Source organism: Ictalurus furcatus, chromosome 5 (assembly GCF_023375685.1).
Source record: "Ictalurus furcatus strain D&B chromosome 5, Billie_1.0, whole genome shotgun sequence".
Taxonomy (NCBI): Eukaryota; Metazoa; Chordata; class Actinopteri; order Siluriformes; family Ictaluridae; genus Ictalurus; species Ictalurus furcatus.
The window spans coordinates 10,608,210-10,625,167 of NC_071259.1; the positions used below are offsets into that span (position 1 = coordinate 10,608,210).

The 16,958-nt window shown below is 37.5% G+C and overlaps 1 protein-coding gene across 1 annotated transcript in view; it reads right to left on the reverse strand.

Annotated features, from left to right (window-relative positions):
• Nucleotides 1-2,577: 2,577 nt before the first annotated feature.
• LOC128607637 (ERC protein 2-like) overlaps nucleotides 2,578-16,958 on the reverse strand; it is a 30,309-nt gene continuing 15,928 nt past the window's right edge. Inside the window, exons 2-4 of the mRNA XM_053624665.1 lie at nucleotides 10,395-10,439; nucleotides 7,784-7,939; nucleotides 2,578-2,832 (exon numbers count right to left, since the gene is read on the reverse strand). Coding sequence (XP_053480640.1) covers nucleotides 2,578-2,832; nucleotides 7,784-7,939; nucleotides 10,395-10,439 — 456 coding nt within the window. The remainder of the gene's footprint in view (nucleotides 2,833-7,783; nucleotides 7,940-10,394; nucleotides 10,440-16,958) is intronic.

Sequence of the window (16,958 nt, forward strand, 5' to 3'; positions counted from 1 at the left end):
GAAGCTTTCATAAAAGGTTAAATTAAACACCCAAAACTGTATATGGTACCATAACGAAGACGAACTGTATGTTGATACATGAAATTTTGGAGGGAATGTCGGATGGCGTGACATGGGGACGTAATGATGTGTGCCATTAATCGATCTATGTTCTATAACATGTAAAACGAGAACATGAAAGGAATATTCTAAAAGCAAATATGTGTAAGTGTTTTAGTCGGTCCACAAGTGGTAAAGAAGAAGAAGAAGAATGCCTACAAGCACAAAGGAAAAACTACAGAAGATGGCGACAAGTTTAGTTCTGCACTGACTCGTTGAGAGGAAAGGTGGTAAGAGTCAAATATGGAAATACTTCACATTCGAAGCGGATGACAACAAACATATAATTGATGCTTTGAAGCCGGTGTGCAACCGATGCTATCGTTCATTTCAAACAAAGCGAGGAAACACCTTGAATTTGGCAAAACACCTGAAAGACAAGCCCTATATTATGTTTGTTTGAGGCAGCTGGCATTGTGGTAGTGAAACCAGCTAACATTATGCTCCATGTAATGTTTGCGATAGCCAGTTATTTGTTAACGACACTAATGTTATAAACTACCTCCTAATGGGCCACCATGCATCGCCATTCAGCCTGTGTCCTGTCAGCAAAATATAGCTTAATGTCACAAATAATTCTTGAAATATTAATGGTTTTAATAAATCTTTTTGGCCTGCCACCATATTAGTGAATTTAAACTAATGCTTGCATTCAGAGTATAAGGGGTGTGTGTGTGTGTGTGTGTGTGTGTTTAGGAGTGCACCTTAGCACTTGTAGCCTCCACTGTTTTATTAGTGATTGTCAGACAGTGTTTGATAACTAAAATATCCCCCTCTCTCTCTCTCTCTCTCTCTCTCTCTCTCTCTCTCTCTCTCTTTGCCAGTATCAGCCAGAGGAGCATGTCCTCCAGGAGAGTTTTTACTTTTATTTTTTTCATTTTATTTTTATACCACACCATGGTATCGACTTTGGTATCGTATATCATATACTTTTGGTGGTATCGGTACTGACTACTAGATTTTTGGTATCGTGACATCCCTAGTGCAAAGAATGTAAAAAGTTCTTGGTTTTGTTACAGTACTGTTCCCTGCAGTACTGTCTGATGCAAAAGGACTATTATTTGCTGAGTAGAATTGTTATAACTTCTTTCAAAGAATTACTGTTCCCAAATAGGCCACTAAAAACACACAAGCAAGCCATTCCAAAAAGGCTGGTTAAAATCACATAGGCATGTCTGCCTGAAACTAGCTAAGGAAGATTAACAGATTTGTTGCCTGCTCTACTAATATCAATTGCTGCTGCTGTTGAAAAGCTGTAACACGTTCTCTGAGAACTCTATAGTGCAAGGTGTTGTTTGGCTGCCATATGGCCAAGCAAACTATTTCACTGTCTAACCACATCAATATCAGTTCAACCTCTATTACACTAACACAACATCTATCACACACTAACATACTGACAAGTCCAGTAAATGCAGCTCTCTCAATCATATGCAAAGTCACACTGAGCAACACTGCATGCTTCATTAAGAGCCAAAACTTGGGTGAGAACCAGTACCAGTGTACTTGGTGAAATTTAATATCCATACTCTCTGACAATTAGACATACACTATATGGCCATATCTGGGCCTTCCAACTGTTGCCACAATGATGTTCAAAAAGCACATATGGGTGTGATGGTCAAGGGTCCACAAACTTTTGGCCATATAGTGCATAAAATTAATACTTATGCTTATTAAATAAAGCTTAATATAAACAGCAAATTCAGCAGAAAAAAAGTTTGTTTTTTTAAATACTGATTTTGGGTCTGCTAAAATATTTAAGAGAAAAATTTGTCCTGTCATACTTGTTCTTCAGGTGGTCACACATGTTGAAAGGAAACAAATATATTCATTCAGTTACTAACATTTTATTCTCTCCATACCTATTCACTCGAATGTATCAATTGTTTTAACACACATTATACTGAAGATTAGGTGATTATCTAAACCTGACACAGTGAGTCATAATCTTGGTGAATAAACTTGATGCAGTTAGCTAGCCAATACAACAACAACAATAAACTGAAAAGAGTAGGCAGTATTTCAGACTAAGCTAACAATCTGCTTAGTCATGATTGAGTAAAAACAAATCCTTTTAGTAATAGCTCTTGAGTGGTGTATTGGTAACACATTTGAGTGGCAAACCAAGATTTGAATCCTGATGGTGCTTTCGTATCATTTTACTCTTAAATATTGATTTGGTTCAACCTAATTTACCTTTCTACGGTTGAGGAAAATCACAGATTTAGTACATAATCTATTGTTAGTCTGACAATAACACAATTATGGTGACATCAATGCAAAATGTTACCTAATTTTTAAGTAGATCTAATGAATTATTTTTAAAAGTTAAGGTTGAAACTCCCTCATGCTCTCACCTTCCTATATTAAATTTTTTTAATGAAAAAATAAGAATTTGAGGCAAGACATCATAAAACACGCATTAGAAACATATAATGTAATCAAATTTACTTTAAAGAACATATTTGTCTAGATTCATCTGCATTTATCCTTTACTTGATGCAGTAATATGGATTCCTTTTTTTTACTTAAGTATTCGCACACATTCACACACTCACTAACCTCTGTCTGCATGATATTTGCTCTTTGCTCCTTTGCTGTAAGGGACTCCTTCAGGACCTCAATGTGCTGCTTACAGTCTGAATTCTGATTGGTCAAAGTATCCAGTTGAGTCTGCAGGGCCAATATCTCTGACTCTTTTTTTGATAAGTCCTGCTTCAGCTGATCAATCTGAGAAAAAGATTTTCAAAAGGGGGAAAGCAATGAAGAAGGGACACTTAAAGATCCATGCAAAACAATGTACAAGTAATTCATGACAAATTACAATATTGCAACGCTAGGAAAATAAATAAAAGCTAGTATTAAATAGTACAGAGTCAGTGCTAAAATGAAATTTGTGTATTACAATTAGATTTCCTATAAAAACCCAAGAACACATAATGCACAAAGAAGCCACCAAAACACATAGCCATTGTTATAGTCAAATATTTGGCTAATATCCATCATTCAAATGTGTTAAAAACAACATACAAAGGCACAATAAACTCAAATCTAGTTTTCCTATTTCCACACTTTCTTTGCTCCACTCTGTTAGGTCAACAAGCTTGCCAAATTGCCAACTCCCTCTACTGCCAAAATATTATTTAACTTAATTTTGGTGTAAATTGATGGTCATATCACTGGAACACCAGTGATGCACACACTGGCATACAAGTCATGTTTATTCATCTAGAAGGAACAAGGAAGAAATATGGTGGTACTGAAAGCAAGGGTTTACATACTTTGCCACTCACAGATATGTAATACTGGTTCATTTTGCCTTAATAAATAAATGACCAAGTATAATATTTTTGTCTCATTTATTTAAGTGGTTTCTCTTTGTCTACTTTTAGGACTTTTGAAAAAATCTGATGATGTTTTTGGTCATATTTATGCAGACACATAGAAAATTCTAATTCACAAACTTTCAAGAATCACTGCAAAAACTTGCTGTGAATGTGGAAAAGGACACAGTGGGGGAAATAAGTATTGAATGCGTCAACATTTTTTTCAGTATATATTTTTCCAATGAGGCTATTCACATGACATTTTCACCAGAATTTGGTATTAACTCAAGAAATCCACACATATAAAGAAATCCAAACATTGAAGTCCATAAATGAACTTATGTGTAATAAAGAGAAATGACACAGGAAAAATGTATTGAACACACTAAATGAAATTTATTTAATACTTAGTGGAGAAGCCTTTGTTTGTAATGACAGCTTCAGGATGCTTCCTGTATGAAGAAATTAATTGGCCGCAGTATTCAAGTGTGATTTTGGCCCATTCTTCTAAACATATTGTCTTTAAACCTTGTTCAACTTGATTCAAGTCAGGTGATTGACTTGATTTTTTTTTTTCAATGAAACCAATTGAGAGTTTCCTTTGCTGTATGCTTTGAATCATTGTCCTGCTGGAAGGTCCATCCACATCTCATCTTCAACATTCTGGTAGATGGCAGCAGATTTTTCTCAAGAATCTCCTGGTAAAGGGATCCATTCATCATTCTTTCAATTATATGAAGTCTGCCAGTACCATGCGATGAAAAACAGCCCCACACCATGATGCTTCTACCTCCAAATTTCATTGTTGGTAGTGTTTTAAGGTGATGTGCAGTGCCATTTCTTCTCCAAACATGGTGTGTATTATGACAGCCAAAAAGGTACATTTTGGGACGTATGGTGGCTTAGTGGTTAGCACGTTCGCCTCACGCCTCCAAGATCCGGGGTTTGATTCCCACCGGGGCTGTGTGTGTGTGTGTGTGTGTGGAGTTTGCATGTTCTCCCGGTGCTGTGGGGGTTTCCTCTGGGTGCTCTGGTTTTCTCCCCCAGTCCAGAGACATGCATGGTAAGCTGATTGGCGTGTCTAAAGTGTCCGTAGTGTATGAATGGGTGTGTAAGTGTGTATGTGATTGTGCCCTGCGATGGACTGACACCCTGTCCAGGGTGTACCCTGCCTTGTGCCCGAAGCTTCCTGGGATAGGCTCCAGGTTCCCCCGCGACCCTGAAAAGGAGTAAGCGGTTGAAGATGGATGGAAAAAGTTACATTTTGCTCTCGTCTGACCAGACTACACTCTCCCTGTATTTCATAGGCTTGTCCAAATGAATTGTAGCATACTTTAAATAAGCTTTGACATGCCTTTCCTTTAGTAATTGAGTCTTGTGGGGTGAGCGTGCATAGAGGCCATGGCAATAGTGTGCACTGCCTATTGTTTTCTCTGTGACAATGGTACCTGCTGCCTCCAAGTGTTTCTGGAGCTCTTTCTCATTGGTCCTTGGCTCTTGGGCTACTCTTCTGACTATTCTTCTCACTCCCTGGTCAGAAATCTTGCGAGGAGCTCCTGTGCGTGGCCGGAGTGATGTTGCTTCCACTTGCGGAAAATGGCCCCAATGGTGCTTACTGGAAGATTCAGAAGTTTTGAAATACGTCTGTATCTGATTCCATATGTTTCGCAACAGTAAGGTTGTGAAGGTCTTGGGAGAGCTCTTTGCTTTTACCCCTCATGAGATGTTTCTTATGTGACACCTTGGTAATGAAAAGCCTTTTTATAGACCATCAATTTACTAACCCCACTGATATTAATTTGCACAGATAGGCGGTATAATTACTTTCTAACTACTTAAGGATTTCAGCTGGTTCCTTGCCTTACCTTGCCTTGGAGAACTGCTTTTTCTTAGTGTGTTCAATACTTCTTCCTGTGTCATTCCACTTTATTACACATAACTTTATTTATGGACTTTAACGTTGTGAATTCTTTATATTTGCAGATTTCTTGAGTTAATACTAATGTCTGGTGAAAATTTCATGTGAATAACATCATTGGAAATATATTTACTGAAAAAAATGTTGATGCATTCAATACTTATTTCTCCCATTGTGTAGTAAAAAGCTAAGCAGAGGGAGAGAGAGAGAGAGAGAGAGAGAGAGAGCGAGAGAGAGTACTTTCATTTGGTCTGAAATCTTCTGTTGCTGAGGGAGCAGGTACGTTTGGTTGTGTGAGCAAGTAGTCACTTGTTGAGTTGCCAGACAGACAGGTGACTTAAACCTATCCTAAAAACACAAAGAAGACAAACTCTAAATACATAACTTGGCAAGAGTTTACAATAAGGGTTGCACGATTATTAAAAATAACAGTAATAAAAATAATATGTCTATTAGGGTTGCACGGTATACCGGTACTACGGTAGTATTGGGATACTAAATACTAAAAATACTACCGATGCCACTGTATTTTTTAAACAGTAGTGTGGTAGTTAACACTATTTTTGCTAAAACGACACATCCCATTGCTTCTGCAGAATACACAATGGTTAGTGACACTTCCTTTAACCTAAATTCGTTATGTTAATCTTTAAAGATTTCCACTTTGCTACCAAGCGAGCTAAACTTACACTAACCACTGTGTGTAAATAATAAAATTAGCTGTGTTTGCTAGTGAGCAAGCTAACGTTATGCTAACCGCTGTGTGTAATTACTAAAATCAGGATTTGTACAAGGTGCTTGAACGGCTTGAATTATAAAAACTATATTGAGAACTATATTGTCATGTCAAGGTATGCTTATATGCTACAGGAAAAATAATAAGTATCTACTAGTGCCATTGCCCCCCCAGCCCCCCAGCCCCCCCCCCCCCCCCCCCAATTCTGCAGCCTATGAGATAGACTTGCCACACACCAATTCTTCTATTTTGCTGAAACAAACTCTTTCCTCATGAAATGAGAGAGTTAGGAAAACACAAACAAGATGTTCTGCTCACATCTTCCACACAAGTTTTTCTTTCTCATGCCAAGAGTGTGCATTTCACATTGAGGTCAGAAATCTGTTTGATAGCATGTGAAAAATTATGGCACTCCAAGTTGGTCCTCATCAAAAGACCATTGTGAACAGACACATAGAGGCCATAGAGAGATAATCGGGGTCACAGGAACTCAAACTCAACCTGCCACCCTTATCCGTTATTGAACCTTTGATTCCTACAATTCATCAGTGCCTTGGCCCCAAGTGCTGAAAGCAGTGGACCCCTGGTTTATAGGACAGATGAATGAGTGTCAAGTATGATTGAGAGTGATGGGTATGCATGAATGAGATTGTAAGGAAGTATGAAACACAGAAAGAAAGACAAAAAGTCTCTAAAGGTGTATAAGAACTTCTCAGTGCATGCACTGGTTTTGCAAGAATAAAAAAGCAGAGTAAAGATAATGACAATGAGAAATTTTCAGTGTTTTTTCCTTTCTTCCATCAGATCTAAAGTTTCATTGCAAGAGACATCTTCTCAGATCAAAGATCATGACAAAAGCAGCAAAAAAAAAAGCAGCAAGATCAAATTTAATTAGAATAAAAATGTCCTAATAAAAACCATTAAAGGTATTATGACAATTTGGGAAACCCTAGTGCTTTATAAATAAATCATAAACACTTTGAGGCTAGAGTAATTTAATCTTTCATTCTAGAAGGGCTGATTCTCAAGTCTCAAAGGTCACCACAGAAGAAGTTCAGTCATCTGATACTGTTGGTGTAAGCCAACACTGGTACTGCAAACTCCATCTGTGTGTTCATCCCTGAGACAAACCATGGAGCTTTAGTCATTTATACACTGAATTATTAGTTTCTATATAACAAGTGAATATACTGAACCATAGAGCTTACTGTCAATATGATCAAAGCACATACAAGTGTCCTTCAATCATCTTCAGTAAGGTAAAGGTTGATCTGGAGCCTATGCTGGAAACAATTGGCATGAGGCAAGATACACCCTGGATGGGACACCAGGGCACCCCACATACACACAATCACACCTATTATTTATTTATTTATTTATTTATTTATTTGGGGGGGGGGGGGGGGTCAGAATTCCAAGTTCCCAAACTGAAACCAATTTATTTACAATCATATCCAATCTTTATTACCCTATCGCTCCATCAAATCAATATTTATTTCTTTTAGTATCTATTTATTCATATCATTGTATTTCGTTTATAACTTTGTACATCTCTGCTTGTATCAGTCCAATCCTTCTTTAATTCATTAGCTTATATTTACCCAAGCCTACATCCACCAAACCGCACTTTCAGTCAATTCCAGGGAAAATAAGGAAAGTGACTTGATTGATCTTTGTCTTGGGTGAGGGATAAACTCTAACCTTGCTCTTCATGAATTTGGAGTGGTTCTTGTAAATGTCAGTTTGCTTGAGCATCTCATCTCTGTTGTCCGTGTTCAGGAGACTGTTGGTCTTCAGCATCTGGATCTCATCTTCCAGTTCACGGATGTTCCGCTCCAGTGTGGAAATTTTAGTGTCCTACATGGGATATGTGTGAAACGTACATCAGCCACACAACTGTAGGAACCAAAGACTTAAATGTTGTTTGAAACCACTTAAAGTATCTTAAACTTTACTTAATCATACTTAAAGTATGAATAGTTTTGAGTGGCAACTTGGTGTTCAGTGTCTTGCCCAAGGACACTTCAGTATGTGGTGTCATGTGGGCCAGGAATTGAACCGCCAACACTACGATACCCTGCGAACCCTAGTGGACAATCCACTCTACCACCTGAGCCACAGCCACTCTAGTACTTACAGAGGTCAGTTTAAATTAGCCATGGAGACATGGAGCTATGAAGAAGATGGGATTACTACTGAGCTTCATATGCGACACTGCAGATCCAGATGGAAGAAGAAAAAAAAACTTTTTTTCCAGGTCACTAGCCTTCATACTCTATCATCTGAATGGGGTTTCCTACACTTTATATATGAAGCTATCTGTCATTAGTAATGTCTCAAAATCACTACAGTTACTGATGTATCCATGACTTTTAGACTGGCACTCAATGCATAATGTATAGAAAAGGAAACTATAACACTTCAATGAAAATTTGCCAAAAAGTGAAAATAGACACAGAGAAAAAATAGACAGAGAGACCTAAAAAGAGAGCTACCGCAAGTTTTAACCACTAACACACAGTGAACTTGCTCTTCTGACCAGATTATTTCTATGCAAAAAGGTACTAAATTCAGGACCATTGAAGCAGAACAACCAACTATTCTTTTAGAAAAATACCAACGCACATACACTCACTGGCCACTTTATTAGAAACAGCAAATTAATACTGAGTAGAATCCCCATTTTCTCTCAGACCAGCCTCAATTCTTTGTGCCATGGATTCCACAAGGTGTTGGAAACATTCCTTTAAGATTTTGGTCCATGTTAACTTGATCACATTTTGCTGCACAATTACTGCAGATTTGTCAGCTGCACATTCATGCTGAACCACTCCTTCTACCACATCCTAAAGGCTATTGGCTTCGGATCAGGTGGCTGGGGAGGCCATTGAAGTACAATGAACTCATTATCATGTTCATGGAACCAGTCTGAGATGACTTGTGCTTTGTGAGATGGTGCATTATTATTCTGGAAGTAGCCATTATAAGATGGATAAATATTTTGCCATAAACAGATGCAAGTGCTCAACAACAAAACTCAGGTAAGTTGTTGCATTCAAATGATGTTTGGCTGGATTTAAGGAGCACAATGTGTTCCAAGAAAGTATTCCCCACACTACTACACCACCACCACCAGCCTGAATTGTTGAGACAAGGCAGGTTGGGTCCATGGATTCATGATGTTTATGCCAAATTCTGACCCTACCATCTGCAGATTCAGCAGACCAGGTGACATTTTGCCAGCCTTCAACTGCCCAGTTTGTGCAGTCGAGTCTTTGCCTACTGTAGCATGATTCCTATTCTTAGTTGATAGATGTAGAACTCAATGTAGTCTTCTGCTGTTAAGGCCCACCTGCCTCAAGGTTCATCATGTTGCGCATTCTGAGATGCTTCTACGCTCATCATGGCTGTATAGAGAGATTATTGGAATTACTGTCGACTTCCTATAAGCTTGAACTATTCTGGCCATTCTCTCTGCCCTCTCATCAACGAGGCATTTCTACCGGCAGAACTTAACTTACTCTCACTGAATGTTTTGTGTTTTTTGCACCCTTCTGTGTAAACTCTAGAGACTGTTGTGCATGAAAAACCTAGGCAATCAGCAGTTTCTCAAATACTCAAACCAGCCATTATGACACCACCAACCATGCCTTGGACAATTCACTGAGATCACATTTTGTCTGATGTTTCATATAAACATAAATATCTAACTAAAGCTCTTGACATGTATCTGCATGATTTTATGCTGATTTTACATGATTGGCTGATTGGATATTTATGAAAATGTGCAGCTCTGTATGTATTCCTAGTACAGTGACCAGTGAGTGTATATACAATGTACAGTTCAAATCTGAAATGCAAAAATAATAATAATAATAAATAAATGAATAAATAATGAAGTGGAAAAATCTTAAGAATGGAGAATAAGTAATGAAAACATAACATGAACATCTGAAAAATGTTAATTCTCACTTGAATTTTTTCCTAGTGAAAATGAGTTTCCTAGTGAGTGGCTCATGAGCACTAGGCAATACAGCATTTTCATATTCATAATACTCATTTTCTCATAGCTGATATTAATCATCATACTTGATGCATCTCAGGTCTATTCTTTCAATATTGAAAAGGTAAAGGCATGTAGACCTTGAGATAATGGTAGTAAAGAATAAAGCACAAATATTTTCCATTTTTCATGAAGACACAAAGCAACAATGCGATAAGAGTGGCAGTCTGTATATTAAAAAAGGGTTTAACAAGAGTTCTTATGTAGAAGAGATGGAAGGGTTTGATAATTAGCATATGTGTACTATACCTGCCAAATAACATCAGGGTCAAAACAGAAAGGATGTGATGTGCTCTGGAACAAATTACAAAATACACATATTTCAGCACACTTATAGACACACATAATATGCAAAAACAAACAAACGTATAAACTGACCAACTGTTCACAAAGAGAAATGTTCCAACGCAAATAAAAAATTCTGGCAGGTCCAGTTTAATGTCAAGTCACAGTGTGGCAAGTGATGCAGCTCTATAGCTATGGCTGCACGATTATAGCCAAAATGATAATCCCGATTATTTTGATCAATATTGAGATCTCGATTATTTATCACGATTATTAATCGATTTTAGTGACAACATATTTTTATTGCACTTTCACATTTATTAAGTTTTCTCATGCCACAGTATAACACACAAGTAGGCATGAGAAAACTTAGCTTGTCAATTATGACAGAATTTAGGAACATAGTGTGAGCCATGACAAATTAATTTACCTTCTGATAAACTAAATTTTATATTTTCAGTTAATTTTACACACTGTATATGCAAAAAAAACACTGTTAACATGTTCCACCTTGTAAAAAAATACAATAAACCTCGATGTTCAGTCTTTGAAGTCTGCTCCTCTTAAATATATTTAAAGCTACACTATTAGACATTTTTTGCACTGTCATGGTTCTGGACTAGAGCCAGTTCTCGAACTGCTCTGTGTATACTGTGTATATATCTGAATAATCTCATTTAGGATGTGATTGAGTGAGTTCATTTACCCGTCAGATGCAAAGCACTTTAGTTTAATGGTGTTCATTAGGGATGCTCCGAACAGGATTTTTACAGCCGATACCGATCCAGATACCAATCTCTTTTTTTGTTTAAACTTTAATCAGGAGGTCTGTCATAAACAGTTAAATGTAAGCTCTCTGCTCATGGTCACTGTTAATTGAGTTAAAATAATAGCAATGAGAAATACTGTTGGTTAATTGATAAACAAGCATAAAATATTTATTTTTAAATATCTTTAAAACAATAGAGTCCTAATTAAAAGTAGGCTAACACAAAAATGATCCATATTAGGAAAAAGGCTAATAGCTTTCTAAGGAAATAGCTTACTAAGCTTAATGTCAAATTGATATTAAATGCAACCCATAGTAATTAAACATTATTTCATTTCTCATTTTATTTATATTTAATGGTTATTATCATATCTATTTTTTATATTAAATGATTTATTTATAACTAAGCACATTTTCTGTCTTTACATTTTAGTAGTTTTATTTTTGTTTGTTTATCAGTTTTAGATCAGTTCCCCCAGTACAGTATCCATGTCTGCTTATAATATTGTGTTTTGGGGGATTAAATCAAAACATGGAAACTGGAGTTGACTTTTCTAGTGATATCTGGCAACCGTGAGTTTAAATGAAGTGAATTAGAGTTGGTGAAGGAGACAGTGTACTGTATGTTTACAGACGGAACAGTTGCTACTCTTGCTTATGATTGGTGAGGAATTTTTTAATAAATAAGTCTGAATTAAACCCCACCTTGTAGCGTTAGCATTATTATTAATTTACTCCACGCGAAGCCGCTGTGTCTACACGAGCAGGTGCAAGTTCAGGTCATTTTGCGGGATCAATAAAAGATGACGGTTTGTGAGATAGGGAATTTGAAGCAGATGATGTACAGAGTTACTTGTCATCATAATGGCTTCTCTGCAGTATTTCCACACTTGTTTGGTTGATTGAGGAGATGAAAAGCAGTGTGAAAGTAACTGTTGCACGGTGTAGATGCATTTTGGACTTCCTGTAGTTTTTATTCCGATTGTATTATACAACTCCGAACAGGTCACTCGCACTGGTGCGAATAAATATTTATTCACAGTCGCACAAAATACTTTTCAGTCACAAATGTGAGTGAAATGGTCGCACTGTAGAGCCCTGAGTTTATCTGCAAAGTTTTTTCCCGTTCGGCATGATGACATTTAATGTTGCCGACATACTCTGTAGTGCCATTTAGCATCATGTTAAATGTTAATGATTTCTCCTCACGCAAAGCGCTGGAGCCCGAATCGAAGTTGGCAGCTGGAGCGCTAAAATGCTAAATCTGTTTCGGGGTTTGGGCATTACAAATTGACGCCATCTCTGCGCTGCTCTATGGTGATTGGCTGTAAGTGTAGGAAGCGCTTGATTTGATCTGCAGTGGAGTTTTCTATTAGTGGAGGACGAACTTTAAACGGTAATATCGCAGTCGATCATGTTCATTTAATCATGCACAGTCAAAATCGTAATCGCAATGTTACGTAACGAGACTGGGACAGGAAGTAAGCGCAGGAGGGAAGCCTTTATTTGATACTCAAACAGAGGACATGGAACGGAAACACTAATTGAACTAAGGCCTGAACACTCCTTAAACTAATACATGAACGTTCTTTAATCTAAGACATGAACCCTCCTTCAACTAAGACATGAACGTTCCTTAAATTAAGGTAGGAAACCCTCATCTAACTTAGGCATGGCATGAACACTCTTAACTGAGGCATGGCATGAACACTTAACTATGGCATGACATGAACACTCAACTATGGCATGGCATAAACACTCAACTATGGCATGGCATGAACATTCAACTATGGCATGGCATAAACACTCAACTATGGCATGGCATGGATACTCAACTATGGCATGGCATGAACACTCTTAACTGAGGCATGGCATGAACACTTAACTATGGCATGACATAAACACTCAACTATGGCATGGCATGCATACTCAACTATGGCATGGCATGAACATTCAACTATGGCATGGCATAAACACTCAACTATGGCATGGCATGGATACTCAACTATGGCATGGCATGAACACTCAACTATGGCATGACATGAACATTCAACTATGGCATGGCATAAACACACAACTTGCTTGGCTTGGTGTTGCTTTGCTGCAACTCTTTACCTTTGTCTCTCTTAGTCCAGTCCCGATTCGCGTGGGTAGATTCCGTTTAGTTCAGGTTAATGCCGCACCACGTGTGCAGCGACATGAGGCGTTTAAATAACTAACATGATTAATCTAAACCAAAGACACCTGGGTTAAATCAAGGACATCCTCAAACAGAAACTAGAACTCGGGCAGGAAGCGAATAAAAATAAAGTCACGTGAGCCGCATAGCAACCGCGCCGCAGTGCCATCTGCCGGCGGTGGCGTAACACACGATCGATATTCGATTAATTGTGCAGCCCTATCTATAGCTGTTCTATAGAGCAGCTCATACTACTCATTGTCTGACACAGTTCATAAGCCAACATTTGAAATGTGTCTCAGGTCAGGTGACAATTATTTCAATAGACACAGGTTTAAGACATACTGTATGTGTGGCAGCCTAGGAAAACCAGTCACATGTCTATTGAAGGAAAAAAAAAATTGGCTTTGGCAAAAACATTTTTTCTGCCCATAACATACTTTAATACCTCAAATTCATAAAAGGAAACCAAAAATATATTTCACTCAAAGCCTTGTTAGTTAAGTGTGTTTCCTTACAGAGTGAATGTCAGGCTTTGATCATGTTGGATAGCTACATATGTATAATCAATTCAGGTTGTAATCAGACACTGGCTGTCAATATTTCAACATGCTCATGCACTCCTAAATGGAAACTTCTGGAAATTTCTTCCTTTAAAACTCTATACCTTCACTTGTGATTGAGATATGTGCAAAAGAGAAACACATTTCAGTTCAGGTATGTAATCTTCATAAAAGTCTGTAGTAGAAAAGTGAAAAAAAAAAAAAATATATATATATGAAGGGTTTTCCCGGGCTACCACATATACACCGACACATATGTATATCAAGGTAAATATCACTGACAGATCTACAGAAATGATCTGTTTTCAAAATTTTATGGTTATTTGTGAATTTGTAATTTTTTAGTCACATGATTGTTTTGCATCAGCATATCAATATATTCCATAAGCTTGCCTTCAGCCTATGATCCACACCTAGTCCAGTTTCTACTCTCAGGAACTTGTATGTTCAGCAAGCCTGATTTCTTACAGAATTTGTTGGAACATAAACAAGTGAGATCACTGTTGCTGGATTTCCTCTGACTTCTCATAAGTTGTCTTGTGCAAATTCTTACACATTTTCAGTTCTAACTCCACAGTTGAACAGACTAACATAGGAAAAGTAATATCTAATTGTAAGTGATAATAACATTCAGGTACTTAGTAAAAATGATGAGTGTTCCTACTAAGATCCAATAGCAGGCAATTTTTAGAAGAAACAATAATCTATTTTAGAAAACATAAAGTCATCCATTATAGCAAAAATACACCAATGTGAATGTGCCTATATAACTGATGCCTAAATTTAATCCGCCCTAGCGCATAAGACATTTGCATAGAGTATAATGAGTGCACTAATTAATAACAATACTCAAAAGCTAAGAAATGTAGATTTTCATGAATATAAGACCTTTATAGATGCCTTAAGTGTTGAGCATTTTTAGATGTTAAACTACAATGTTCATTGGTTTTGCTCAAAAGGAAAAAAAATTCAAACATCCATCTGCCAAGAACACTCATTACTAGTTAAGTAGTCATAGAAATGTCATTGCTACAGATGCACCCATTCGTGACCAGTGAGACCCTTTAAAGTCACTGCATTTCATATCTATAGATATACAGATCATCTGAGTGTAGTTTCAAAAAACAAACACATAAGACCGAACATAACACAAGCTCTACTGAGGCATCACCATAGAAACCATTCTTTTATACAGCCCTGTGTGTCCTGACTCGTTTGCATGATTTTGCTGTTTACATGTGTTTAACAAGCACAGACAGAAACTGTTTAAAAAAGATACAATGTACCTGAGGTCCAGGCATCTAACATTAGCCTCAGATATGTGTGAAAGTATATGTGTGGGTACGGGTGTTAGTGTGTGAAATGGGTAACCTTTTTTCACAGCTCAGCACTGACTTCAAAGTCAGCACACAGAGTGAAAGCTTCCATATGTGACATTTGAAACAAATTGAATAAGTGTGCTCTCTTTAAGCAGAGCAACATGAGCTCTTCCTGCCATTGGCCTTCACTAGCAAGCAGTACCATATGGACAGACTTCAAACTATCCTCTGATCATTTACCAGTTTTTGGTAAATTGTGTTAGCTAGTAGTTTGGTTTTGAAGTTTAAGGATAGGATTGGACAATTAATATCCAGTCCTTGGACAGTAAGAAACTTGTGTGGTAACTAAACTGTTCTTTAAGATCTTCAGAAAGAAACTTATTATAGTGAGCATAAATATAGTTATGAATTTATCATTAATTTATATACAGTTCTATACAGTGTATGTTTTTTATAGGAGAATGGCAGCTGTCATGAAGTATAAGAAAGCCAGACTCCAGCACTTTGCATGCATCTGTGTCAGCTGTTCATGGCAGTCTACAATTTTTGTTACCAGCATCTTGAGAACAACCAATGATCTACAGACCGTTTTTTTCTCCTGGGGTGGAAACCTGAGCCATTTCTGATACCTCTATGAATCCTATACGTCTCAGAACTAGCCTTAACTTGATATTGTCATTTGTAATAATCAAAACGGGGAAGTTTTCTTTTATTTTTAGTGACATTATTAAAACATTATATAGTATAATGTTCCAACTGAGCCTCAATTGTTTTAACATCAACAGTAATAATTAATAGCTACTAATTCAAACATCTCTGAAAATATCCATCCAAGAATGTTAGTGCTTATGCTCTTACCTTCATGTCAATGACACTGTGTAAGGCTTTGCTTTTGGGTGGATCTGTCTGTTGGTTTCTCCTATGAAGCTCCTGAGGAGGAACACGATAGAAACAAGCTTGCCTGCTCATCATCTTTAAACACCAGCACCCTGTTTTCCTGTCCCAATTTCTGTTTCACCCTCACCTTCTATCCCTGTGTAACTATTGACAAATGCTGTGGGTCTACTCTTCAGGCTCTATTCCACATCATCTTCTTTTAGTTTCCTATCTGCATTCTTGAATTTTCATCTCTGTCTCTAAGAATCACAAGACCCTTCCTGTCTCTCCCTCTTTCTCTCACACTGATGCTGCTATGCACTTTGATTGTTCAAGGCACAGCTACAGGTGCAGCTCTATTTTTCTCACTCTCTCTCCTTCTCTATCCGCTACAGTCTCTTGTCTCTTAGCATCTCGCTTTCTGCTGTTCTGTCAGCGGTCACTGTGCTCTAGATCTCATAACACATGCTGCCGGCAAATGTTCAATCTGTCTGTCTGCCTATATCAATAATTAATGTGAGTCATGTATGCAGGCACACACACACACACACACACACACACACACACACACACACACACAGACTCATGCACAATAAACAGCTCCATTTGCAGTACACCTGCTCTTTATAAAGTAAATTCATGCACCTGCTGCTCATGCTAACACTGACAGAGATATGGTTGCCACCCAACTGGTTTTTACCCAGACATTCCGCTTTTTAAGCTGTGTCTTGTTTTAACTGTTATTTGTCTGTTTTTTGCAATGCATTCCCAAATTGTGGGGGAAAACTACGTTGGTCAGTTCATATGGCAATTTTAGATTCC